This window comes from Lagopus leucura, unplaced genomic scaffold (assembly GCF_019238085.1).
Source record: "Lagopus leucura isolate 7727_CA_CO unplaced genomic scaffold, USGS_WTPT01 Super-Scaffold_100009, whole genome shotgun sequence".
NCBI classification, from domain to species: domain Eukaryota; kingdom Metazoa; phylum Chordata; class Aves; order Galliformes; family Phasianidae; genus Lagopus; species Lagopus leucura.
In genome coordinates, this window is record NW_024962266.1 from 7,777,824 (window position 1) to 7,805,701 (window position 27,878).

Here is a 27,878-nt window from a genome sequence, read left to right on the forward strand (position 1 = left end):
GGTGACCAGAAGCAGCAGTGTTGGAGTAAGCGTCTGGAAAATCTGTAATTGATACACTGAGGTGTAGAGAAAAGCTAAGTCACGGCCTGAAGCAGTAATCGAGCACCTGGTGCTCAGCAGGGCAGATTCAGGGGTGCTCAGGTGCAAGCAATGCAGCTGAGAGGCCTGCAGGGGTGGAGCCAGGATCCACTCATTCCCAGACCTCATTTAAGGGTCGGCAGGGGAGGTGAGGGCATCACTTTCCAGAGTTTCCTGCCTGCCTGAGCTCTTCTAAAGCTGAGCAGCTCCCTTCCTCCTTTCCTTTCTGTGTCTGCTGCATTTGAGTTCATTCTTGTCTGCTTTAACCAAAGGCTTTGCCACCCTGCTATTATCACCCCATGCCAGCCTTACAAAAGGGCAGTTTCAGTGGAGGGCAGTTACTGCTCCTATTCTCAAAGCAGGATGAAATGGAGCATAAAGGGAGAGGGATGAAAGGTCAAAGTAACAGCGGTGCGTTAAAGCTCGGGCAGTTCCTTCGACAGCATCACAGCACGCAGTGAAAGGCAATTACTGCTTTTTCAGGTTTGTATTTATGTGGACGCCGTTGTCAAGCACAAGTGGGATCTGCGGCAGCTCAGGCACCTGCGGGAGCTGTAAACACTGAGAACAGAGGGTTTCCCACCGCGCCTTGCTGGGATTTTGGTGGTGGCAAACATCATCCTGGAAGTGCAGACACCGAAAATCATGGGAACATGTATCAGGTAACTTTTTGTGGTAGCATTTTGATTTTTTTTGTTTGCTTTTAATTGTATTGTGTAAAGATTAGAGTAAAGCCAAAGAACGGAAGTAGTTCATCGCGGGTTGAACGCTTAGTCACCTTACGTGCTGCAGTGGACATTGTAGGCTTCTCTTCTGGAAAAGCACCCGTGCTGCACAGTACTGTAGGTACTGGGAAATCACCAACCCTCTCCACGTGTTTACTGTAGGCTTGTGAAGGAGAACTAAGCCCAAGCCTCTCGGTCTGTCAGCGAGCTCTTTTTTACAGCTTGTAAAATCAGTTGTTCTCAGTAAGGAGATGCACAGAAATTCGAGAGCAGTGCAGGATACTCCCCTGGTTGTGTCAGTCCATTTGGACGTGGCACAGGTGATGGTTCTTCATCGAGGTTATGGCTCGGCATTCATCTGCTTTGCTGTGATGTTCTTCCAGTCACCGGGGACTTGCCTGACAGCCCCGGCTTATCTAATATGGTGGAGAGTAGCACAGCAGTTGCATCAGGCAGTCCCCTCAGGACCCTGGGGTGCATGTTATCATGCCTCATAGACCTGTAGGCATTCAGTCTCTTCAGGTGGGCTCGGACTCGCTCTTATCTTACGGCTGGAGGGATTAGATCCCCCCTTCACCATCCAGAGGTTTGGGGACCTGAGAGATACAGAAAGGCTGACTGCCATCCAAGATTGAGGCGAAGGACTCGCTGAGCACCTCAGCCTTCCTTACGTCTGTCATTGCCTTTTCTCCCTTCTCACTTATCAGAGGGAGTACGTTTTCCTTGGCTTTTGTCTTTCTGACACAAAGAAATTGCTTTTTGTTAAGTCTCGTGCCAAATTCAGTTTCATCTGCCTGTCAGTTTACTCATCTCCGCCCATCTGGAAAGCATCCGTGTATTCTTTCCAGGTTACATGTCCCTGTTTCCTCAGCCTGTTCATTTTGTTTTCCTTCTTTTGCCTTGTTTGTTCCCCAGAAGGTAATTGCTCTGTCACACCCTGGTCTTGTGCCCCCTCTGCTTGCTGTCTAACACAGGGGCTGGAGAACTCTAGCACTCTCAGAAAGGCATCCTTAAAGAGTTCCTCTTATACTTCTTTCTATCTCAGCATTTGCTAATCTACATGTATTTTTTTCTTCCATACATGGTCTGCTGTATTATTTTCTGTAGTAATTTCATAGCCTCCTCAGCATGTACTTCATCACCTCGTTGAGATTAAGGACACTTCAAAGGGTAAGATTTGTCCTCCAAAGGTGAACGCTTTGTCCACTTGGTTGAAATTCCTGTAAGTTACTAGGAAGGTAGATGAGGTATTCTTCTAGACAGGGGAAAAATGTAGATCTGACTGTCTTTAGCTTGATAGAGAACTAAGCTGATACGGTAAGTCAGCATTTGGAAAGCCACATTCAAAGTGCTTGCTTCAGTCTCCTTGCCTTTTGTGAAACTGGAGGACAAAGGCAGAGGTTTGCTTTCAACACAGAGACAAAGGGAGCGAGTACAAGTGAGTGAGTTTTAGCACAGCAGTGAAACATGTTTAATTCCTTTTTTTTCCTCAGCAGATTCAATTTTTAGCTCCCCCCATTCCCTAGTTGGCCAGTTGCCCATTCATAAAGTTATCTGGGGGCCACACAGGATGATGCGAATAGAGTGTTAAGTTCTGACCATGTAGGATATACACCCAGAATCACAATTAGAGCAGTTTGTGGAAGACAGCAAATACTGGCAATCTGAGGGGCTTTATACCGCACAGAGAACTTAAGCACTTCAACATAGGGCTTCTGAATTTGAAAATAAAAGAGCTCAAATGTTCTGCAAAAGCACATGGAAAAGCAAAGAGCTGAAACATATCTTTTTTTTTCCCCAGGTGGTTATTTAATTGTTAGCAATGCACTCTGTTCTTAAAAGCCAGCATTCTACAGAGTTACTGTTAGCAATAAATGCTGCCTGGAGAACACAGTAATTGCTTTGCAAAATGAAGAAAGCATGTGGGGCACTGTGATGGCACAATGATGTCATTAAACAGCCACTTATCTGAGCGCATGGTTACTTCCAACATCATGGGAGAGCATCAGTCTAATTCTAAGACATTTATTCTAAGACATTTAACAGGGAAAAAATTTTATTCTCACAATGCCTGGAAAATCTTAAAGATAAATCCACCTTTCTAAAAACTTCTGAAATTCTTGACAGGCTTTGGAGCCAGTTTGTTTTTAAGTACACAGCAATTAAATGCCTTGCACAAGATAGATAACTGCCCCATTTTGGAATTGCACAAACTGGGCCTGCAGCTTTTATATGCAAAACCTCAGATTTGACATCCTAACTTACCGTAAATAACTGAGATGAGGGTTCAGCAAGTCACACAAGGACTTCATGCATGCACTTATCTCCTTGATCACTTGATTTTATTAAGCTCCAGTTAAAAACAAAACTATGTAGTAGCATGCCAACCTGGCTTTCACCCCAGCAGTTCCATCTTCTTCCACAGGAGTCATTTGGCCCATTCTTGTGCTTTTTTGCTAGGCTCACAGAGCTTATGGGATCTTGTCTCTTAGAAACACAGCTGGAAGGGTAAGCACTTCCACCTGATTACCTGAGACTAGTGTGTCTAAGTAGTATGAATAGCTCATAGCATAAGCAGTAAGTTTTTTGAGACCCCATCCAAAACCTTGCTCTTTTCTTACTCTTCTTCCTTCTACCACTGGTTTTTGTCACATCAAGTACTTAAGAACCCACAAACCAAAGTTAGTGAAGTCAAAGCAACGTACATTGTTACTGTAGTTTATTTTTGTTTTCAAACTAAAAAACATAGCTTGACATGTATCATACAGGCTTACAGGGAGGGATTTATCTTTTCAGCACAGCAACCTGAGTCACTGCGCAAGTGAGTTTACTGTGTACAATTACAACACCGAAGTATGGAAAGTGGAGAAGGTTGGAGTTTTATCACACACTGTGTGAGTGGAAATCAGTGCTATGTATAAACAAAAAAGGAATAATGGACACATTCTTTGTCACAGAGCCCACGTAAATTTAAGATTAGGATTTCTGTTTAATTTTTCCATAGGAGTTAATCCAAAAAATAAAACCTTTTCTACTATTCACCAATGGAGGAATGCACTTAAACAGAGAGCCTGGACCAACATTTAATGCAATGGCAGAATCCAAACACAGTTCCATTTCTTCCTGTAAAAAGGTAAATGTGGAATAGGACAATGTTGTTTGCATTAGAGTTTGGACTCAGTATGGGATGAAGGCTTGCAGAAGCTAACTTACTAAGATTTGACACAAAGGCCTTCACCAAGAAACATTAGTTGGAGTTACCTAGCAAGAAACCAGATAAGTTTCAGTGAGCTGATTTTATAGAACGGAAACAAGGTTTTATTGCAAGACACTCAATGCCACTCTATTTTTGGGATAGCACACCTGCCTTCAAGCTCAGTAAGACTCTACCAAATTTGAGAAACACTGATATTCTGAAATTCAGCTGTAACAATACAAACACTGGAAACATACTTACAATTCCAGTCAGCAAGTAAAGTCTGATGAATTGTGGCTTTGAAGTAGATAAGTAGAATTTGTAATCAAGTCTTGCTTTTGAATCTTTTACAGAACACCCAAGTGGCCGATCGCAAGAGGGGGACTTTTTCCTCCCCTTTCCTGTTCCCTGTGATTAATAAGCTAACATACGTGGCAAGGGAATAAGGCAGGAGCACATGAAGAGCAGGTACATCCCTTTCTTTGTGGTAAGTGAAGATTTTTTCCAGTTACGTTGAAGACAAGCAGGTACCTACTTCACCCTAAAAAAACAAAAAAAAAAAAAACAAAAAAAAACACACAGCTAGTTCAGTCTAATCATTCCATTTTATTCTTTGGCGTGCTCATGGCTACATGTACCACAGAGCACTTCTGCCTTAGGCAGAACAGTCTTTATAAAAAAAATGTAACCCTACTGACCTAATCATTCCTCTGCAAAATTGATGCATCACTTGCTTCCCACCCCACAGAAGTAAACATGGTTGCTACCAGTATCTTTGGGACATACCTTGAAATGCAAACAGAGTTGGTTACAAGTCCTCCTACACAGTTTTGCTTCAGCAAGGTGATAAAGTGAAAAAGCCTATTTTACTAATATAATTTTAAAACATACCATTTAAGTTGCACCAAATTGAGTTAGTAGGTAGGCATGTTGAGGCATTGCCTTAAATACAAGCAAAGTAAAGCCTTATCCCCACAAGGAGATAGTTTTCTGCATTTCTATGAAAGTAAAAGCTAAGCATTTTCATTTGTTAGTTTCCTATTACACTTTTTTCCCCCCCATTAGTAATTGGCAAAGGTCACCAAGAGCACCAGTGTTACTCCTTTTTGACTGTCTGTTGAGGTTGCAGGTACTGCAGAACAGCCCTAGCATATACAGGACACATACTTGGATGGACACTCACCACAGGAACATTTCACCTCCAGCTGCTTACCCAAGCCCTTTCAGAAGGTAAAACCCTCTACACTCCATAGTGCGCATTAAGTGACTGCACAGAGCAACTTAAGCCCCAGACAAAGGCTTCATTCAAACACACTTTACCCAAGAGGTAAAGTGAACTGTACTTTACCTTCAGGCAGAACACAGGGCCAAGAAGAGCTGGCTTTGCTGGCTTCCACCTCCCTTCCAGCCACCAGAAAAAAAAAAAAGTCAAGTAAACCAAGTGAAGACCACAAGTCCATCCACATAAGCTACCTCAATCTCAAACATGAACACACAAGAGTCAAAGTCATACCACCACAAAAAAAAAAAAAAAAACAACACATCAAACTCAGTGACAACTCACTACCACCACAAAAAAAAAGTAAATCAAGTGACAACCACAACTCATCCACATAAGCCACGTCAGTCTCAAACATGAATACACAAAGCCAAAATCATACCACCACATAAGGCACCTTCATTTCAAGCTGGCTTACACAATTAGAGCCAGTCATAGCACCACAAAAAAAAAAAAAAAAAGGCAACTGGCAGACCACAACTCATCTCTGCATCAACATAAGCCACCTCAAACACGATGACACAATTAGAGCCAGAATTACAACCACAAAAACAAATAAACTCAGTAACAACTCACCATCACTTCACAGAAAAATAAGCAAAACTACTACAGCCACAAAAAAGTAAACCAAGTGAAGACCACAAATAAGCCACCACAAACAAAAAGCAAATAAACCAAGTGACACAGACCACAACTCAGGTCCACCTTAACCTCACTGGCCAATAAACCACACTGATACAAAATTACAATCTGCACCTCCAGAGAAACCGCAACTTATATCAGCTGTCAAAGAATCCAGTGCGGGGGGGGGGGTCTGCCACAGCTAACACACAACCTACAGGGCACACAGCAACACCCAAGGCTTACCTCTCAGGACAGCTTCTCTGCTTCCACCTCTGCAGCTTCACAAGAGCCCAGCTACCAACTGAGGATGTTGAATATCCTCCCAGAACACCAGCTGCACCAAGACCTGAAGAAAAAAAGAGCTCTGCAGTGTTGGACCTCACCAAGGCAGACAACAGGTTGCCCCAGTACAGGAAATGGACTCTAGATTCCCCACACAGGAGGGCAGGCAGAACTTCTCACCTCTCCCTCCATCAATTCCATCCCTCCAGGAGAGGACCTGCAACACACCACCAGGCTGAAAGGAAAGCACAGTGAAGCTTCGCCTCAAGCAAGGACCCAAACAGAAGGGGCTTTTGTCTGTTAGCACCCAGTCCTACCCTTCAATTCCATCCCAGGAATACAGGTCAGACATAAAAGGACACAACTCACCTCAGTCCATCCCTCCATAGCATCCTTCTCCAGCCCTAAACGTGCAGGAAGGGCATCAAGGGGCCACCCGGGTGGGAGGCCCCACACCAAAGCAGACAGCACTCAGGTTTGAAGGCTCACATCTTTCATTCCAACGCTGAAGAAACCACTTGCGTATTCAGGCCAATCGCCAGCAAAAACGGCTTCACCGCTGCCCTCACCCCACAGCAAGATCAGAACTAGAGCTGTAGGACTGAAAAGGGCTCTCCGGAGATCACCACACTCCCAGAGAAGGGCGCTAGGCAGTCGTTGATCTCTCATCCGTTCCTCAGAAAGACGACGCTCCCACGCCCCCATCGTCTTCACCGCTCTCCGCCAGACTCCGCAAACGTCCCGTCTTCCTCGACCTGCAGAGTCCAGAAGCAGATACGGCCCCGCCGGGGCACGTGGAACACGGAAGGTCCCCTCCCTCGCCCTGCCGCCCGCGCTCCTTTTAACTCGCCCCGGGATAACATCGGCCACGAGGGCGCGCGGCCGGCCCGCGGTACCTCTCACTCGCCGGGACCGCAGTCTTCTTCGGGTGCCGCTCCTGTCATACGGTTCTTCCCCGCAGCGGTGAAGCCAACTCCAGCTGCGTGAAGAAGGTCTTACCGACTTTCTCGTCCCGCTCTGTAACAGACGCCCCTAGGACGTTTGCCGCATTACCCGCCGCCGAGCGCTCCTCCGCTCGCCCCCGGGCGCAGCACGGTCCGTTCGGCTTCCTCGCGTGAACCGCTGCGTCTGTCTGTCCTGAAAAGAACATCGCCAGCCACACGAGCTGCCACGAAGAGTATTCCTGAAGTTACACGTAACTGGGGGAGAGGAAGGAGGGCACGCAAGGTCCCGTCCTACTCGCTGCTAACACTGGACGCGGGATGTGCTGAAGCGCCCTCGAAACCCTTCGCGGGGACCGCGGCGGCCCAGTGCCGATCCTTCTTCGGCACCGTGCCGAGCTTAAGAAATTGAGGTAGCAAACCCCGAGCGCAGAGCGCTTACCTGGGACCCCGAACGCTCGCCGGATCGGGCCGACAAGAGGCCCTCGCTCCGCCTGCGAAAACGTAAACTTGAGTCTTAGCAGCCCTTCGCGTCGCGTGTCACCCTCACCAGCACAAAGGCTGCAACAGTACGGCCCCGTCCCGCTCGCTCCCGCCGATGACGGCGGAAGGAACCGAAGCGACCGCCAAAAAACCCGACGCGGCTGAGAGCGCCGCGTCGGGACTCGAGGAAGCGAGCGGCGGCACCTCCCGAAGGTGCGATGGAAACGGTACTCCGGCTCTGAAAAGCTGGCAGAGCCCGGCGGCAGTCCTACGCCGGCCCCGAAAACAGCGGTAAGGGCAGCCGGACGGCTCGCCGCGTCCGTCGTCTCGCTACCTCCGGAACTGCTCACCGGGTCGGGCTGATCCTCAATGCGCGCGGTCTCGCTGCAACCTAAAACAAAACAAAACAACAGAGAACGTTACGCAGAATCCTAACGTTTCCTTCTAAAAGCAGCCCCTCACGTAGCTTTTCGGCCCCGGCAGCACGAAGGAACGGAACCTGCTCTCGGTCTGCGGAGGACCTCCGCAAAGCTCCTCATGCCTCCCAGCCGCCTCCGGCGGAGCTTAAGAGGCTTTGCGGCGGACTCCGCCCCCGAGCTCCCGACGAGGCGCGGCTGTGCGTGAGCGGGCCCGGCCCCGCGGCACCTGGCGCTCGTTAGCGAGGCTAGGTCTCGTTAGGGCCGGCCCGGGGCTCTGACGGCTCGACATGTGCGTTCCAGATCTGAATCACGGACTTAATTTGTGCTTCAAATTGCAGTTTGTTAAGCGCTTCTCCTTCTCGCCTCGTTGTTGGGTTTGTTAATAAGTTCAGTAGTTGTACCTAATTCAAACGGCTCGGTTGGAATTTGACGTGAATGACGTGACAGAATGACGCTCCGCAGAACGCCCCGGCCGTGACGGTTTGCGCTCCGGTTTCTCTCGCCCCTCGTCCAAAATAAATGGCAGTGGAAATAAGGGACCGGCAACGTGACTGGTGGCCGCATGGGTTAGCAAAAACAATTGCAGGCTGGTGGATTAGAAAGGGAGCGTTGCAAACAGTTCTGTGCTGCGCTGCTCCGAGTTACGTTCTCGTGTCCTATAAATCGGCAGGATAACTTTCTGTGAGATTTTAGCTATCTCCAGTAATGGACACAAGCGCTACGAAAAGGCTTCAGTGATGAAGTTCACCTTATGTAGCAGTTTCATTCTTACGTTTAAACTCCAAGAGTGGGACTGTGTTCATTTGTATTATTTATATTTGCAGAACTGCAAATGTTTTCACTGCACACTGTTATAGATGTATTTTCACAGCCAACAGCGGCGTTGTGCCATGAGTGAGGTGAGAGGTCTCGCTGAGTCTGTGCGATATGTTGCAACGTGCTCTGGGAGAAGGAGCAGGGTTTGGTGACGGATCGTCTTGCAGCTGTGCAAAAGGCTTCAATTTACTCAAATGTTATAAGGGAATTGCCGTGGGAGATGAAAAGCATTGTAGCACAGGGCTTACAGCTATTTGTGTGAGTAAACGACACAACAAACTTCGTTGAACTAGCTGCAGTACGCTGCGAGAAGACCTGGTATTTCTTAGAGAGAGCCCTTTGCTGGACTCTCAGAAGATGTGCCTCGCGTCACTTTTCTAACGGTCAGATGGTAAGAAGATAGGAGGAACGGAACTCTGAGTTACGATTAATGCATGCCGAGGGTGAGTCAACAAGTGCCTTTCATGTAACAGAATGGTAACAAAACTTTGCGAATCAGTTTCTTCTCTTTGAATTCTTTAAATCAGAACACTGCACTACTGAATGAAAAAGCACGTCCCTGTTTCGAGCAGCGAGCGCTCCAATACTCATTTTGGTTAAGTGCTTAATGAACTTTGCTGTTCGGTTTCTACTCGTTGAATTCTTTAAATCGGAACACTTCATTACTGAATGAAAAAGCGTGTCCCTCTGTTTCCAGAAGCAAGCGCTCGTTTTTATGAAGGGCTTAATGATGCAGGCTATTGAAGTAATTTAACCTCAGCTTGTCTTGGGACGTGCAAAATAACTGGCTCTGTTCTTGCTTCTGCCTCAGTAAATCACAGCTGTGTTCAGGTTGAGGACAAAAAGTATAGAGGGGAAGAGTGTGGCTGTACCTAGGTTCATAAATTCGTGATGATGAAGGCATAAGCAATGTGATTTGTAGACACTGGTCTTCCCTTAGCGGTCAAAAGCCGCTCGGAAGCGCTGAGCTAATCCGGCTGCTGAGGTAGCTGCTTGAAGTCGGTAAAGGAGAAGCGGAGCGCTGCTTCCCTTCTCTTTCGTGCGGACTGTTTTCCTCCATGCAATCCGAACAATACCCTTACAGGTATCGTCTGTTATGCTTCTAGCAAGAGGGGGTGTAAGGCTGCCGTGTTATTAATACAGAAATGACCGTGCCGACGACAAATCTTGACCTGCGCCTCAATCAAAATAGTGGATCTGGAATATGCAGCACAAAGTTTTGTACCTGTGCTCGCTATGCTTGAAGCATTATAAATGGTTTCATAAATCTGACCATTATTGGTCAGACTAGGAGTTTGAGTGCATCTAAGTAATAAACTACCATCACTTCCTCAATTTGTTTCAATTTGCATCTGATGATTTTTGGACTGTATAAAATGAGAACGAGCTTCTTTGTGATATCGTAGCGCTTGGACGCTCGTGTTCAATTCCCTGTCTAATTACACTGACCCTATAATTGGAATTTCACTAATGTGCCTGCTCGTAACAAATAGTTAGGAAACTGTTTTCATTTCCCTTCTTCCCTTGGATAGCTGCATTTTGAAGTTTGTAACTAAAATGAGGTGGATTGCATTCAATTCCATGCAGGAGAGAGGCTTTTCTCTTAGTGCTCGTCTAAGCAGGGTACCAGCAGGCTTAAAATAGCTTTGGGAGACAGAAATGAAATGCCAAAGGAAAAGAAAGCTCCACACTACTATTTCACAGCTTTACATCAAAACAAGCAAGTTAATATCGACAGTTAGTACCGATTTTAAATTTTCTAATATGCAGTACTAATTACACTTAAGATGTAAGCTCCTAAATGAAAGCGCTTGAGTTTCCTGGTCTCAGCTCTCATTTCAGAGCCGATTTCTACAGTATTACTTCATCACGCTCATAGACGTGCACGCATTATCTGATGGCCTGGAAGCTGCTATTGCAATTATGTAGGCTGCCTTTACAGTTACTTCAGGAACACGTTAGAAGCACCGGAAAGTCTGTCTTAGTATCGATGAAATGCTTTTCATTGGACTTGTCTGCTTACTTGAAATGTGCCTCTTTTCCACCTTTGCGCTTTTCTGCTTGGAAGGAAATGTGGCTGCACTTGCTAGAAACGAGTAAAAAATTAGTAGTGATGTTCTGTTCTGCTCGTGAGGCCTAGGCGAGATAACTTTGAGAAACTACGTTCAGTTTTTTGGGTACAGTGTTTCCGTTACGCCCTCTAAGTGAAACGCTTTGGTGACACTGATGTACGTTTATCAGGAAATGGAAGGGAATACAAAAAGACCGTGAGTGCTGCTGCTCAGGAATCTTTAGCGTCAACATTCCACAGTTGAATTTTCAGTGTTCGCTTCTCAGCGTGTCAAAACATGGAATGCATCCATCTGGTAACAGAGTGGGAGGTTATTGGTTTATGGGTTTGGTTTTCTTGACCGTGCTCTAAGAAAACGCAATTGCCAGGCACGGCCGAACTGAATTTCAGGGAGATGCGGTGATGAACAGCGTCTGTTCAGCTGGACGGGATGCACGCTATTATGTAGTGATGATATGACAGTAAAATCTCACAAAACTACCTCCCTTAAAATAGCAGGTCAGAGTTTCTTATAAGATTCATCCTTATAAGAACCCTTTGTTCCATCATAATCCTGTAGTTTGAAAAACAAATTTTTTTAAGGTTTCCTACAGTCACGCGGGATCCCTCAAAGCTCACCAGAAGGCGATCTCTAGCCCCAGGAAATCACGAGCCACTTTTCAAGTCGGCACGCTCTCTCTTCTTCCCACACCCTTCCACATCAGGCAAGCCAACATAACTGTCGCATGCAAACAGCTACGCAACAGTTGGTCATGGTGAGAAATACCGTGATACTGGTAAGATTCAGAGCTGTACAAGAACGACACGTCAATGCAACAGTAAAATAGACAAGGACATATGATTTTATTGTACAATTGATTTTGGCAGGATTTCAAAAGCTATACAATACCAAAAAGATAATTACAAAAACATGTTCAAGGGCAGCTTGACAATTATTTGTTCCATTTTAAAATCATTCAGCTGCCTGCTGCATACCTACTGTACAAATACGTTAATTTACATTTCAGTAGCAGGCAATGCCAAGTGTATCCATCACCATCACGATGGCTTGGAGCGGATCCACAACTTCTTGCATGTTATCTTTTCTCAAAACCCAGTCCGGTTTAATTCTGCGGAAATAACAGTGGTTTATCATTACAACAATGTATTGCCACTGTAAACACTGCAGACTACTTTTTAGGCACGTACCTTGAAACTGTCTTTATTCTTAGAGGAGTTACTGGAATGAAGGAAATTCCGCTAATTAAAGTGTTTGTCTTCTGTTTCACAAGCGTTCTCTCTGCATCCATTTTGCACTTACGAGCCGTAAGCTTATAGAGGCTTTGAATGCATGTAACAACTCTTGGCATGCTTCGGATTTCCTGAGAAAAGGTGAAAACAATACGTTGTTAATACTGAAAACTTAATACTACCTTAAACTTAGAAATCTTTTTCGAAAACCAAACTTCTACCCCAAAGTACGGCAATGCTTTTTTAAAACCAGCATGCTGACTACTACTGCTATCAAAATATATACATGGAACACTACCTGAGACTTCAGAACATTCTAGAAGTGCAATTCAGATGGTAATAATTTCTCATTTCAGGTAGTTTTGTTATGTCAGAGGCGCGTGTCTCTAACAAGCGTTACAGAGAGACAAATCAGTGTTTTTATGCATCTTCATATCAAAACAAACTAACACCGTAGTTGGAAGTGACTGAACAACCAAAGTGCTCATATCTGATGGATAAACCTGAATAAATCTGATGAAGCCTATTTATAGCATGGAACCCAGACTGCTCTTGTTGGCCATTCCATCCAGAAGTATGAACGAATACACGTTGGTTTTTTTTCAAAACCAGGCTGTTTCTGTTACGATAAAGTACGTCACGCGAAGGCATACACAGTATTGCTATTTTTTACTGGCAATAAAGATTTTAACTTCATCTGAAAAGTAATGGCAACCTCTCAGAAGTAGGGGGAAAAAAGTAAATTAATGTCTTCTATTTTTTTTTTAAACAACTAAACTTCATGTACTGCGAAGAAACTGATAGAAATTCATCAAAAAACTTTTTCAAGTAACAAACACGACCTCATCATCTTGCAGATGTCGTGGGATCAAAAACTCGGTGTGATACTCTGAGTGACAAAGTCAAACACTGCTGGCTAATGACTGCTTTTACCACCTTGAAATGCATTTTCCTGCCAACAAAGTTTAGTTACAACAGCTAATGGGTACTAGGCAAGATGGAGAAGAAAAAAATCACCCACAAATACAAATGACGCCAAAACGTACAAGAAAAGCAAAAGGCAAGTGTAAGTCAAACTATCAAAAAGAATATGCCGGGTCTTACCAAAGCTCTCTTTGAGTCCTTTGAAAGGATGGCCAACAAACAACAAGTCTTCGTGAAAATACTTCCTCCTTTTTCCGAAATTTTGTCCCCAGCTTTCCCTCTGTACATTTGCAGTAGGTCTAGTAATGTATCTATACAATTATCTACTTCATATACCGCTTGAGTGGTTCTTTCATACTGTTATATCGGAAAGAAAAAGAGGTTTCATATACACCGATCCTCAAATTAATTTCCCAACTAGAGGAAAAAGCAAAATCCATATTCTTCCCTTGATTAAGTCTGTGGTTTGTCTGGCATCTAAGTGACAAAAATCACTTTTGCGCGTTACGCTATTCTAACAGGTCACAAAAAGCTACGCTTTTTGCTTCCCAGCCCCTTACGTAAAAGTCCCCAGAAATGGATTCTACGTTTGACATAATAACAACAACAAATCAGTGTGGGTATAGAATACTTTAGGAATAAGTTTAGCTGCAATATTCTATTCTGTCCTGAAATAAGAAAAAAAGAATTTGAACATAAATGTCTGTAGGATGGATATGAGATTGAAAACCTATTTTTGACAAATTTACTTTTAATTTCAAAATCAAAACTACTCCAGCTTTATTATTTATGAAAATAATCAGTTCTGTAAATTATCTATTCTATGATATGGACATGAAAAGGTAGTGTACCTTCTGCAACATATACTTTTTTCTTTAAAAATTACACAGTTCATACAAATCCTATCCCATTCGTACAAAATGTTACACATTTCCACGGTTTCGTGCAAAGCAGGGGGGATATCCTGCCATGTAATCTCTTAAAAGTAAATTTCATTACTTTCTGCCCATGAAAACGTTTTCTGTTACCAGATGTAATTATTATGATTTAATTTTCTCCAGGAAATAATTACAACTCGGATATTGTTTTGTTCTGCAAAATTATAAATTTTATTTTAAATTCATTCAGAAATTTTGCAGAAAAGTAAAAACTGCACTGAAGTAGGCTGCTGCTTATAAACCCGCTAATGAAAAAAAAAATTACCTTCGAAACATTAAGTAGAACTTGAACTGAATATCTGATCACATCCATACATGGAACACTCCGGTTGCAGCTTCGAATCAGAACAAAAATCGTGAAGATCGCTCTGCTCTGGGCCATATTTTCACAACAGAGAGGGGAGAGCCTGGTAACAACCTCTACAACAAATTGCAAAAAAAAAAAAATCTACAAATAAATTGCAAAAGACTATGAAGCGCACGCGATTCGTTTTCTAAGTAACTGGGCTTTCTTTCTATGTTTCAATTGAACTTGCAAGGAAGTAAGAACCATAACTTTGATTTAAGCAAGTATTTCCAGAAGAACAGTTGCAGCGTTCCAGACTAAAATTTAAGCACACAAAACAATCCAAACAGAACATTTACTGACAGTAAATACAGCTGACTTTACTGTAACACATTACAAGGACCGCCTGTAAATCAGAGCGATCGCACAGGACTTCCTTTCCCTACAAAAGCCTTTTAATATTGCTCATAACACAGTTATCTAATTTTAGTATTGAAAAACAAATCGCATCTATTTTATCACATACAACTCACTCGCTTTTCAAAATCATACAGAAAGCATAAACGTCATTATGAACATCTCCCAGGAGAAAAATTCCTAACTGTCATCCTGGAAATCTATTGGTTACACCACAGGCTGTAGTGACAGGACAAGCGAATAACAGTTTCAAACTAAAAGTAAATAGGTTTAGATTAGAAATAAGGAAGAAAATCTTTACTGTGAGGCAATGGAACAGGTTGCCCAGAGATGTGGCTCGCCAGAAGTGGACAAACTCAGATTAGATGGGACTGTGGCCCACCTAATCTAGAGGAAGATGACCCCGACGCACGGCAGTGGGATTGAAACTTTGAAGTTCACTTCCAACCTAAACCATCCTATGGTTCTGTAATAAAGTGAAATACTGACCTAGATGCTTTAATGCTGCAAGAATGTAAGAAATATGTTTGTATTTTAGAAGATATTCAATAGCAATTGAGGTTCTGTTGCACAATTTGTTTTCTTCTTTGCTCTTTCTGTTAGCCTTTTCCAAGCTGAGCCTTAAAGCTTTAGTTTTCGCTGTGTCATTATTCTTTCTCCAAGAGTATCCTCTCCACAGTGCCTACAGAAAAGGAATTTCACAAAGACAAAAAAAAAAATTGTAAGTAAGTAGAACGGATAATAAAACTTCTACTAGCGTTCCAAATCAATGTTACGTAAGTCTAATCAAGTATTTAAATACTTTGGTTCTTCATTTTTAGATAATTGCCTAATAATCACATTCAGTGTTTAGTCTTCCAAACACTTGATCTGCAAGATGGAAGACCAAAGCATACCAGCAAGTATGCAATATACCCCCAAAAAACACTGCCTCCTAAGTTACCTCAGACGGTACCTGCTTAATATTACTTCATGGTCTGCTTGTATTTAATTGAATTGAAACTGATTTGGCTTGTAATTTAACTGACAAATTCACAAACCAAAGTAAACTTTTCTGAGAAAACGACAACAACAACAAAAAAAACAACAACCAAAAGAGATCTGTTCTCTTGTAAGAGGTGTTCACCTGGAATTTAATTACTCCAACTGCGATTTTTCTCTTACGCCTGCAGGCAAGGAATCTCCGTACATGTCGCTGGATTACGGTTGCCGCTTCATTTCTGCGATTTAGCCAGCCTCGGATCGTACGTTGACATTGAATGATTCTTTGCAAATCTCTTTGAAGTCTTTTCTGTTGCATTTTTGCTCTGAACCATTTCTGTTTAAAATTAAAATAGCTTCATATTTAGTTAAGACCTCTCCCTAAACCCCCATTTCTCTTCCAAAACAAGCACTGTTTATGAAGTGAAAAATTATTGTAACATAACTTTTGACAAATACGGGCTCTAGAAATCCCTAACATTCACAACACATCTCAGCTGTGACTGGCCTAGTGGATGCAGAAATGTGTGATAAAATATCCTTGACTAATAATAGCTATTTCAGGAATCACGTTTCAGACTCCCCATTTATTTAACCCTGCACTCCTTCCATCAGTGGAACTAAGTAAGTGACTGGTTTGGAATCCTGAATGTAATTTTTACTACGTGGCTATGCTGCACTACAGATCTGATTTTTTAACACTGCTTTTTAGAAAAGTTAAACTTGCTTATACTACAGACACTGCAACTTAGGCATGTTTAGTTGCCACTGACAAGTCAGAAAAATCTGACCAAACAAAGCACTGCCGATGACACAAAACTGACTGGGAGTGATTAATTCATCAGAGGGTCATGCTGTCAGTCAAACAAGCCTGAGCAGGCTGGGGATGTGGGTTGACAGGAACCCCATGAAGTTCAACGAGGAGAAGTGAAAAGTCCTGGACTTGGGGAGGAGCGACTCAGGCACCAGTACATGCTGGGAGCCATTCAAGTGGAAAGCAGCTTTGCTAGGACCTAGGAGTGCCTCAGGACACCTAGCTGAATGAACATCATTCGGCAACATGTCCTCGTTGCTAAGAAAGCTAACAGCACTGCTGGCTGCATCAGGGAAAGTATCACCAGTAGGAGGGTCCTTCCTCTCTACTCAGCATTGCCAGCCCGCATCTGGAGTACTGAGTCCAATTCTGCACCCCCCAGCAACAGAAAGACCCGGCCATGCTGGAGAGTCCACCATAAGACCACCAAGATGATAAAAGAATGGGAACACATCTCCTACGAGAGGAAGCTTAGAGAGCTGGGATGTTCAGCCTAAGAAAAGTGGATGCTACGGGGAGATCTTATCATTGTCGACATAAAAGTAAAGGTAGGGTGGAAAGTAGACTGAGCCAGGCTCTTTTCTCTGCTGCCCAGTGACAGACAGGAGAAAATGAGCCCAAAGTGGAACAAAAGATGGTCACTCTGAATGTCATGAAACGCTACGTGCAGGTGACTACTCGTTGGAACAGGCTGCCCAAAGAGGCTGTAGATCTCCCTCCTCGGAGACTATCAAAAGCCAACTAGACACGCTCCTGGATGGACCTACTAGGTAGAATTGGACTAGCTGACCTCCAGAGGTCCCTTGTAGGTCCCAACCACGCTACGGTCCTGCAAATCCATCCCGAGGGCTGTTTCTTTAAGTAGACGCACTTCATGAGCATTACAGGTGGTTGTGTCTGATCTTTCTTACTTCCACTACACTAAGACAGCACTTAGATTATCTTAGCAAGACTGAGGGACAAAAGAAAACAAACTTTCCTATCCACCCTCAGCTTTGAGCTGCTGAAGCCTCTACTGTCTGCTAACACCCACTCTATTATGCTTAGCTGAGTATAAGCAGCATTGTTTAATAAATTGTCATCTCTATATTGGCTTTATTACTACAAATTAAGGAACTACTGTGTTGCAGTGCTGCAGCTCAGCAGTCTACATTACACAAAACTATTCATCCATAATTAGATAAATTAATTAGACTAACCTGTATTATAAGAACTGATGAGATGTGGTTTTCTGCTAGCTTATAGGCGAGGTGCATCCTATAAGCCCTTTGAATTTTAATCGCAGAAACATGATGATATGCAGCTGCTATAAAATAAAGTAGTCTCTTCTTTTGCTTCTGTTCCAAAAACTGTCGGAAGAAAATAGATCAAAGAGTATCATTAATTTTCATACCCAGAGACAGCCGATTTATGCAGAGAACATAGCACACAGCAATGTATTCAATGCCCTCCAAAGTCAATACCTCAGAACTAAGTACGCCGCTACCTTTCCTCAGTCCTGGGTCTCTAATCTGAACTGAGGCACAGCAAAATGTTTACCAGAACAGTTTCATTGTAGGCAACAATAATCTGACCCCTGGCCCACATAATTCTCAAAGCAGTCAACAGGAATCAGAGTTTAATGATCTGAGCTCTTTTTTTGCCAGCCAAAATTAATGCCAAAATTGCTCCAGAGATACTTTACATCAAGCGTAGTTTTAAAGTGAAGTATACTAACCTTTTTTCTGACTAAATAACCCCGTATAAACGCTTGCAGTTTAATGACAGCTCTTCTGACTTTGTTGTATTTCATAAATTGAAGCCTGCCCTCTTGCCAAGCCCTCAGATGTTTCTGGATAGTCACAGCGGCAGCTTTTTGTCGATCAAGTTTCCTCCTCTCCTTCAAACGCCTATATGTTGCTTGGATCAAACATGCAGCTTTGTGCTTCTAGAAAAGATTTTAAAGAGTTCGCTGATAATTGAAATGGGGTTCATTCCTGTTGCAATCCATATATGTCTTAGTTTTATCTTAGGATGGAAATTTTTTACTAGAAATGAAACTTAAAAGTAAACAAATAGGAAGTACGAGCAAACGAACATCGCAATACTCTACAAAAAAAAAAACACTTTCACAATTGGGAAGGTCTTTTCCCTTGCCTAAGTGGGGTCAAGCTATTGCTTTAACTTAATCCTTTGTAAGCAAGAAAGCCAGTGGATCATTTATACATTTCATTTCTTTGGCATAAGTGGACAATTCAATTGCTCAAAACCATCAACCTATTGATGACAAAACTCACTCAAAAGCAATGCAAACTCAACACAGCCATGACATACAGTGCAAGTGAAAACATACCTTTCTTAAAAGTCTTCTAGCCCTGTACTGTCTGTATGCCGACTGAATCTTGACTACTGCATTCTTAGTTGCCAGAAACTGAAGCCGAACCATTCTTGCAACAAGGGTTGCTCTCCATCTTCTTTGAATAGTAAGTGCACAGAACTTCATTTTCAAAAACCTGACAAGAAAATGCATTTTAGGTTTTTCTAAAAGTTGAGAACGCTTACCTTTTTAAGTTGAAGTGGAACATGAAGGAAGAATCAAGTTACAGGATCAAGCCCTACTCCATCCAGATCCCTAATTCATAACATTTAAGATTACGCAGTAGCTTCTAGTCCAGAAAAATATTCAAACATAAGAAAAATCCTTTGCAAAAGAATAATTCCACTGACATCAACACGATTACACTCATTATACACATTATATACACACTTGAGGGACAACTGAGAATCTGTAAGTGTTTGTCAGAGTGCAAAGCAGTACAAAGTAATAAGACAACAACAGTTTTTAGAAGTAGAGAAAACTATGTCAAATTAAGCATTACCAGGTCCTCTGCCGTTTTGTTCTGAAGTGACTCTTAATAATGTGCACAGCTGCTACCATAGATGCATATTCCTTCCGTGCTTTGCAGCCTCGAAACCAGGCTTGAATTACTTGGGCTGCTCTCACTTTGTTAGCCAACTGCCTGGCTTTAAATCCTCTATATGAGGCCTATTAAATATAAAAACCAAAAACAAAAATGTCACCTTTATTTCTTTTATAACAGAGCAAACCAATTTAAAAGACAAAGTCCCTTTAGCACAAAACGATTCCTATCTGTACAATATTAGAAGTATCTATGAGTTCCTCATATCTGGAAGTTGTTTTCTATGAAACAGAAAAAGCAGCTAGAGAAATACTACAAATGCCACTCACACCTGTAAAAATTATTACGTCATAAAAAACTAAGTACAAGAAACATGAAGGAAAAAAAAAACAAAATCAACTCCTCCTCCTCCAAAACCAAAATACCTTCCCGGATTACCTGAATTTTGATAGCAGCTCTTTTCTTTCGGTTGAATCTTTGTTGTTCAACATTTCGCATCTGATACGCTCTGTAGTGTTGCTGTATTACTACAGCAGCAAACCTGCACTGAAGGTATCGTTGTCTCTGAGGAAATCCACGAAAAAGTGCCTTGAAAGACAAAGACAAATTTCAGACTGTTTCCCCACTTGCACAGTATTGACAGGAAACACGACTGCGTATTTTTAAGCATTGCTATAGTCACTAACCTGTTTTTAAAACTAACAATATAATTAATTTTAAAACGGCTTTGATTCCCCAGTTAATTCTTATTTCTACTTTTTAAGCAAAATCATCACCTTGTTTAGGACATACATAGATAAAGATAATTACTAAAAAGCCGCCACTTGCACCCTCTCCTCAAAAAGGGAGGCAAGGAAGGCACAGCTGTTTTCTTGTCCGCAAACAGCAGTGAGGAATTACGAGAGATTATTTCCTTTTCCTTTCTGAATTGAAAATCCTTTCATTTCAGTAATACCCTGAAGAAAGACTCCGTTTTACCTTAGGGTAAAATAACTAAGAACACCACGAGAAGTCATGTAAAGCTTTTCTCAGAAGGAAAGACTGTGTTCTCAGTATACATACAAATTGTAACCAATATAAATAACAGCAAGAAACTTTCCCTCCTTTACCCTCAAAAACAAGATTAAAAAAAAAAACACGTCAGAGTTGGAGAGCAATTCTAACTCTCGATTACTTCTTGCCAACCCTGCTGATATTTTATCCAGTAAAGAAGGAAGGAAAAAGTGTCAAAACTTCGCCTTCCTAGAGCACGTCTGAGACATCACAGACTACAGTTTCACACCCAGTGTACCAGCTGTGGCATGCAATAAGAATGAAATATGTCTCCTCATATTCCTCTTCAAAATATTTTTATCTAGGCACCAAAATTAGTCTGGAGCTATTTAACAGGTATAAACAAAAAAAGCAAGCACCCAAAATCTTAATGTGGAGTATTTAGGAAGGCACAGGTAAATCAAAGTCTTGCAAATCACAGCAGTCACACCCCTCCTCCTTTACTTCACCTGATATCCAGTACTTGAACTCACTTATTTCAACACATCTAAATGGCTTTCATTTGCATTCCAAAGAAAATATTCATTAAGCTATTAATATTTCAGCAGGTGAAAGCCAGTTAGGACAAAAAGGTTCTTAAAAGAACAATGGAAACACACACAAATATCAGAGATCAAATTTTAAACCGTACCATTTTAGGGGAAACGTAAGGAAAAAAGGAATATGACTTTTCAGACGAATGCCTCAGGAAGGAAAGACAAAACGGAGTCAGATTCATTTCCGAGCCCCGCTGTGGTTACCTTTACACTTAATACACTGCAGAACATGATTCCGTTCTAAGATATATGGTTTTAAGCCATCGTTTGAAATCGTAGCAGTTCTCCAAAACAAATAAGTAAGCAGAGAAGAACAAATAATATCATGCCTGTATAAGTACCTGAATTTTTATTGCGCTTTCTTTCATTTTCTGGAACCTCTTTCTTACAATGAATCTTCTGACGACAGCCTGCACAAGGATAATTTTTTTCTGGGTTTGCAAGTAGGTCATTCTTTGGCGTTTTACAATTAAGTGGGATCGGTACCATCGCTGTAAGACAACAGCTGCTTTTTTATAGCTCGCATACTGTGATTTGGCTTTGTGCATTAAGTAACAGGCTTGTAATTTAACAGCTGCTCTTTTAAGTTGAATAAATTTTCTACGTTGCACAGCCATCTGAAGAAAAGACTGAATCTTCCTTGTGGCACGTATCTGTCTCGCTAGTTTTCTTGCTTTCATACCACGGTAGGCAGACTGAATAATTATTATCGCTTGCCTTTGAAGAGAATACTCTGCTTTCTGTAAACGAGCAGCGTGACACGCTCTATACCACCTCTGAATAGCAACTATTGAATTCTGAACGGATTTATAGCGGGCCCTAGCTCTCTGGCATCGAAACGCTGACTGGATCGTTATTGCCGCTGCTTTTTTCACAAGAAAACGCCTTCTTTCCACACGCGTTCGTAAGAATGATTGGATGCATAGTGCAGCAGCATTGGTTTTATGCAACTGCCTTGCCTTTTTAGCACGAAAAGAAGACTGAAGGCAAATGATGGCCTTCCTTATTTTCGCATAGTTTTCCATATCAGTTTCTTTTGCTATTTTGGCTCTGAACCTTTGCTGTATAACTCTGGCGGCCCAGCACAACTGTTTATAATATTTGTGCTGTATGTACATCCGATAATTAGACTGTATTACAATTGCTGAACCATGCATCATTTTCAGCTTCTGTCGTTCCTTCATGCCTCTGTAAGATGCCTGAATAAGAAGAGTAGATTTCTTAATCATCAGATATTCCTTTTGTTGATTCTTTGCTTTAACGTAGGAACGGTAGTAGTACTGTATAACAATAGCTGCAGTTCTCATCTTTTGATAAGCACTTCTATTTCTGTGCATTTTATAGGCTGATTGTATTGTACGAGCAGCTAAATGCATGTGCTCAATGCTCTTGCGCACTCTGATTCCTCTGTACACAGCCTGTAGACGAATAGTTGCTCTGCGAAGATACAGATACTCCTGAGCGTGCTGCCTAGACAGAATCAAAGCTCTGTATCTTCTCTGAAAGACAAGAGCAGCTGCTTTAAGAGAGAGAAATCTTTGATGTTCTCGAAAAGCTTTATAATTTTTCTGAACCACAGTAGCGGCACGGTGCATTTCTTGATGTTGTTTTTTCAAGCGCATGTCCCGAAAAGCCCTCTGAATACAAATTGCTGCTCTCTTCAATGAGGAGTAACGCTGTACTGCAATATTCCTTAGGTTATTCGCTCTGAATTTCTTCTGTATTAGCTGGGTTGCCCACTGAACTCGTCTGTAGCGGTGGTACTGCCTGTACATTCGGTAGTTTCTCTGTATTATAAGCGCTGCCTCATGCCTTTTCTTCAAGAAGCATCTTGTTTTCATTCCTCTGTAGGCAGCCTGAAGAACTAAAACAGATTTGTATGTTTTTAAGTACATTTCTCTGACACGCTTCCCTTCCCTGTAAGCACGATAACGTTGCTGTATGATTACTGAAGCAAGTCTGAGAACTTGGTAAGAAATGTAAATTTTTCGCATTCTTAGCGTTGCTTGGATGACCGTAGCAGCTTGATGCATCTGCCTCATTTTTTGCCTTGCCAAAAAGCCTCTATAGGCTGACTGGATGATAACAGCAGCATTAAACAACGAGAGATATTGTTGACGTTGAATTTTTGCTAGTTTTGTTGCTCGGTATCTTCTCTGAATTACAACAGTGGCTGTTCTAAGGGCAATAAAACGTTTTCTTTGGAGAAAAGTTCTGAATCTTCTTTGAATAAGCTCAGCAGATTGATTCATAGTTCTTAAATGTCTTCTTGTTTTCATGCCACGAAATGCAGCCTGGAGACAAAGCGCAGCACTTCTCACAGTCATGTAGTTGTGAACTTGCCTATTTCTCTCCTTACAAGCACGATACCATTGCTGAATCTGTCTGGTTGCCAGCAACAAGTTTCTGAAATCCCTCTGTTGTTTGTGCACTCGATAATAAGACTGTATCAGTGCTGCTGACTGATGCATCATTTTTAAGTCTTGTCGAACTTTCATGCCTCTAAAAGCAGCCTGAAGGACAATGGAAGACTTCTTGAGCTCCAAGTACTTCTTACGTTCTACTCTGCCTAAACAAAATGCTCTATACTGTCTTTGAATTATAATTGCTGCCATTCTAATTGCCTGGTATCTAATATTTATGCGATGCATCTTAAACATGGCTTGAATACGAATAGCTGCTTGATGCATAGAATGAATTTCTCGTCTGACTTTTACGCCTCTGTAAATTGCTTGCATTTTGATTGCAGCTGTTTTTAAAGATAAGTACTTTTGCCTTTGCCATTTAGCGTGACTAACTGCACGATAGCGCCTCTGAATTACTACTGCTGCAGATCTCAGTCTTACATAGTCCTTCTTTACCAGGTAGGATTTGAAGGCTGCTTGTATTGTCGTCGCAGCTTTGCTTAATTCCCTCAGTTGTTTCCTCACAGTCATTCCACGGTACGCAGACTGCAAGACTAGCACAGCCGCCTTTGTCTTTAGATAAAGTGCACGCTGTTTTTTTTTCATACGGTAAGCTCTAAAGTACCTCTGAATCACCAGAGTGGATCGCCTTAGTTTTTTAAATTTTAATTGATTGACGTGCATTCTGTAGTAGGACTGAATAATTGTGGCAAGACTGTGCCTCTTTTGAATCTTTTTTCTCGCTGCTTTTCCCCTCCATATCGCCTGAAGACGTACTACACAGTTCCGCAGCTCAACGTACTCCTGCCGTTGTTTTTGGCTTATGACGCTGGCTCTGTAACGCCTTTGGATAGTGAGCGCAGCATGGTTCATAAGTCTGAACGTTTTCAGAGCCATGAATTTCCTGAAGGCAGATTGTATTGCAGTTGCAGCAGCACATTGTCTTCGAATTTGCTTTCGAACCTGGTAACCACGAAAAGCTGCTTGTAAAGTAAGCACAGCTGCTCTTGTTTTCAGGAAGGCCAGTCTTTGCCTGTTACTAGTCTTGCAAGTTCTGTACCATCTCTGAATCACAAGAGAAGCTTGAATCATTGCCTGATATTTTTTTCTTGTAGCATGAGCTCTAAAAGCCGTCTGAATTTTGACAGCAGCTCTGTGTTCCAGCTTGAGATTTTTGCGTGCCTTATAACCCCTGTAGCCTGCCTGTATGCACACTGCTGCTTTTCTAACTTGCAGGAACTCCTGCCTCTGACAGAGTTGCTTGTGGTATGCACGATAGTGTTTCTGAATGACAACAGCAGCACTGTACATAATTAAATAACGTGCCCTGGTCCTCCTCATTCTGTACTGTGCCTGGAGAAATACTGCAGTCTCCCTCCACCTTTTTATTTGCTTCCTGACAAGATAGCCTCGAACTGCAGCTTGAATTCTTAAGCAGGCTCCCTTCAATTTCCTATAATCTTCTTTAAGTTGAAGAGCACATCTACGAGACCGATACCTTTGCTGGACATAAAGCGTTGCTTCCCTTAAGGCACGGTAATACCTACGAGCTTGTCTCATCTTTACACAAGCTTGAATTTTCACTGTAGCATTTCTCAAGTCTTTAAACCTCTTTCGGATGACATAAGCACGGAAACTTGACTGAATTTTTATCACAGATCTCAATATGTGAACTTCTTTCCTGGCTTTCCTTCCTCTATAGGCAGACTGAAGGACAATGGCAGCCAGACGCATCCTCTGGAAAGATGAGGCTGCTTTTTTAGAAGTGACACATGCCCTATACCAAGCTTGAATTACAGAAGCAGCGTTTTTCATCTCTTTGTATTTTTTCACCTGTTGGTATTTTCTCACGTGTGATTGCAATAAAGTAACAGATTTTTTTAATAGTAGAAATCTTAGTTTTGCTTGTCTCATTCTCCACAGTGATTGAACAACACAAGCTGCTTTTGTTTGCCTGTATAGCATACGTGCCTTCTTGCCTCTAAAAGCAGCCTGGAGAACTACTACCGCTGCACGCTTTTGCAAATAGTTCTCTCTCTCTTTTTTTCCTAATTTATAAGCTCTGTAATACTGCTGAATGGTCACTATTTGTGCCCTGTATTCCTGGTAAATACGTCTAGCTATCTGACACCTGTACCAAGCCTGAATCTTGACAACACTTTGCTTAATACGTAGATACTGTTTCATATCTCTGTGCATCCTATACCAAGACTGAATGACAAGGGCAGCTCCCTCTCTTTTAGTCAGTTTTGAAGATTGCCATTTTCTGAAATACCTCTGGAGCACTAAAGCAGCTCTAATTCTCTCTTGAATTTTGTGTTTTCTCCATTTTCTGAAAGCAGACTGTATAGTAAGTACTGAAGACCTTAAGATTTCATATCTTTGCCGATGTTCCTTTGCCAGTTTAGTTGCACGCAGATGATTCTGAATTGTAACAGTAGCCCAAAGAATTCGTTTATATGCAGCAACGGATAACAACATCCTTATCCTTGCTTGTACAAAAATGACATAGTATCTTAGCTGTAAATAACTTTTCCTTGCAGAGTATCTCCTCCAATAGGCCTATAGGGAAAAAATAGAAAATTTAGCACATTCTTAGTGTATCAGTATAGTGAATTAGCTTGACTTAAGTCTAAATTTGATAACTCTTGACCTCAGATGTTTTAAAGTTTCTGTATTCCTACTTAACCCACATAGTACTGGAGCAAGCTGCCCAGTGGAGTTTCTCTCTATGGAGACATTCAAAATCCACCTGGATGCTTTTCTGTGCAACCTGCTCCAGGGAACATGTCTTAGCATGGCAGTTGGACTGGAGGATCAGGAATCTCCAGAGGTCATTTCCTATCCCCGTGATTCTCCAATGCCCAGATATGTATATTAAAAACAAGCAATTTTAAACAGCTAATTACTTCCATCTTCACTATTTTAAGCGCTTTATATTCTGGGAGAAAAAAAAATTAAAAAAATTGCCATGTCAACGAAAGATTACGTGTTAAAATATGTAATGCATCAGTGACTCTTTAACATCCATTCCAAAGAATCTTAAGAATGCTTTGGGTAACAGTGGGGAACATATACTCAGAATTAACTATCCAATCACTAGCTATGAACTGGTAACTAATTTCCGCTATTCTGAAAGTGCCAACTGCAAGTGTCATAACATTAGGAGACAAACCATCTCTAGCTTCAACAGCTGCAGAAAAGCAAAGCAGAATTATCTGATAGGTCCTGTCTGGTTTAAGGCCCAGTGTGGGCTTATTTGTGATATACCGGTACAAAATATTTACTAAGAAGGAACAATGAGAGATTTAAAGCCATATTACCATTTTGCTCTGAAAAGATATCTGTTGCTGTAAGCAGAACAAATGACGCTGAGCAACACTGTTTCTTCCAGGTTTCAGAGGGTTTCCTTGCTGCTGCGTAATCTCACTTTAAAACAAATTACCTGAATTACTGTGGCAGATTTACTTCTGGCTTCCTCCCATTTTGTCTTTTTTAGATTTAAAAAAATCGTCCTAGCTAAGTGTCTTCTCCAGTGCTTCTGGATGATGACTGCTGCGTTGTGTTTCTTCACAAGGCGTCGGTGAGACAAGAAGTTTATTGCGTATTTTTGAATTATCCGAGCAGCTCTGTCTCTTTCCTACAAAGAGTGAATTTGCACTGAACAGTCAGGACTGAGAATTCTGTTCATATTTGGGATGCGTTAAAAAACTATCTTATAAAAATTAGGCTTGTCGATTCCACTGCTTTTCTTTATCCTATTTAAAAAAATTTTCTGAGACAGAATGCTTACTTCAGCACCAAGTTTTTTGTACACATCTTTCTGCCTTGACAGTACATCACATCTGTTACAGTTTTTTAGTGCTCCTCAAGTAATCTGTTTTTAAGCCTTGATTTTAGTTCTCATTCACAAGAGTTCAAGATATTCATAATAATGGTATCCAGCTATACTGAAATAACATAAAATTACAAAACCGGCCTCACCAGATCATGTCCATCTAGCCAGAGTTTTGTCTGCATAGACCGAGCAGTGTTTTTACAGTACGCCAGTGACAGTAGTAACAGACTTGTATACATCAGGGCAACAAGAAAAGGAAGTTGTCAATGTAATACCTAAGTAAAAAGCCCATGCAGTCAGAATCCTAACTAGTAGCCTATCCGTAGTGCACTACAACAGAGCAGGGTTGCTCATACTGCAAGATTAAATTCAAAATAACATCTGCAGTGCCTGTGGCTTTTGTTTTTGACACCGCCCGCCCACAATCAGCTTTGCTATAAAGTATTTTAAAAGTTATTTATAAAGGAAACACTTCTATCTTAGCATCGAGATTGATTCTTTTAATAAGGTAAAGAAGCTGGAGATGAAAAATTCCCCACCGTATGCCACAGATTCTTAAATTTGGACACTGCTCGATTTTCTAATATCGATCTCAGATACACGTAAGGTGTTTATCAACCTTAATGGTATCAATAGTTTCAC

General features: G+C 42.0%; 2 protein-coding genes across 2 annotated transcripts in view; both read right to left on the reverse strand.

Moving 5' to 3' along the window:
* Window positions 1–3,560: 3,560 nt before the first annotated feature.
* Window positions 3,561–8,147, reverse strand: LOC122181196. Its single transcript, XM_042873573.1, has 9 exons — window positions 8,108–8,147; window positions 7,548–7,999; window positions 7,238–7,419; window positions 6,674–7,163; window positions 6,365–6,401; window positions 6,146–6,248; window positions 5,348–5,400; window positions 4,698–4,785; window positions 3,561–4,540 (listed from the first exon to the last, which is right to left on the reverse strand). The coding sequence occupies exons 1-8, from the start codon at window positions 8,145–8,147 to the stop codon at window positions 4,763–4,765; spliced, it is 1,380 nt and encodes a 459-aa protein (XP_042729507.1). The 3' UTR covers window positions 3,561–4,540; window positions 4,698–4,762.
* Window positions 8,148–11,783: 3,636 nt separating this feature from the next.
* ASPM (assembly factor for spindle microtubules) overlaps window positions 11,784–27,878 on the reverse strand; it is a 30,035-nt gene continuing 13,940 nt past the window's right edge. Inside the window, exons 17-29 of the mRNA XM_042873725.1 lie at window positions 26,844–27,038; window positions 21,335–25,960; window positions 19,843–19,992; window positions 19,363–19,529; window positions 18,837–18,996; window positions 17,704–17,853; window positions 16,863–16,961; window positions 15,836–16,027; window positions 15,199–15,391; window positions 14,272–14,426; window positions 13,249–13,425; window positions 12,103–12,275; window positions 11,784–12,023 (exon numbers count right to left, since the gene is read on the reverse strand). Coding sequence (XP_042729659.1) covers window positions 11,918–12,023; window positions 12,103–12,275; window positions 13,249–13,425; window positions 14,272–14,426; window positions 15,199–15,391; window positions 15,836–16,027; window positions 16,863–16,961; window positions 17,704–17,853; window positions 18,837–18,996; window positions 19,363–19,529; window positions 19,843–19,992; window positions 21,335–25,960; window positions 26,844–27,038 — 6,543 coding nt within the window. The 3' untranslated portion in view covers window positions 11,784–11,917. The remainder of the gene's footprint in view (window positions 12,024–12,102; window positions 12,276–13,248; window positions 13,426–14,271; window positions 14,427–15,198; window positions 15,392–15,835; window positions 16,028–16,862; window positions 16,962–17,703; window positions 17,854–18,836; window positions 18,997–19,362; window positions 19,530–19,842; window positions 19,993–21,334; window positions 25,961–26,843; window positions 27,039–27,878) is intronic.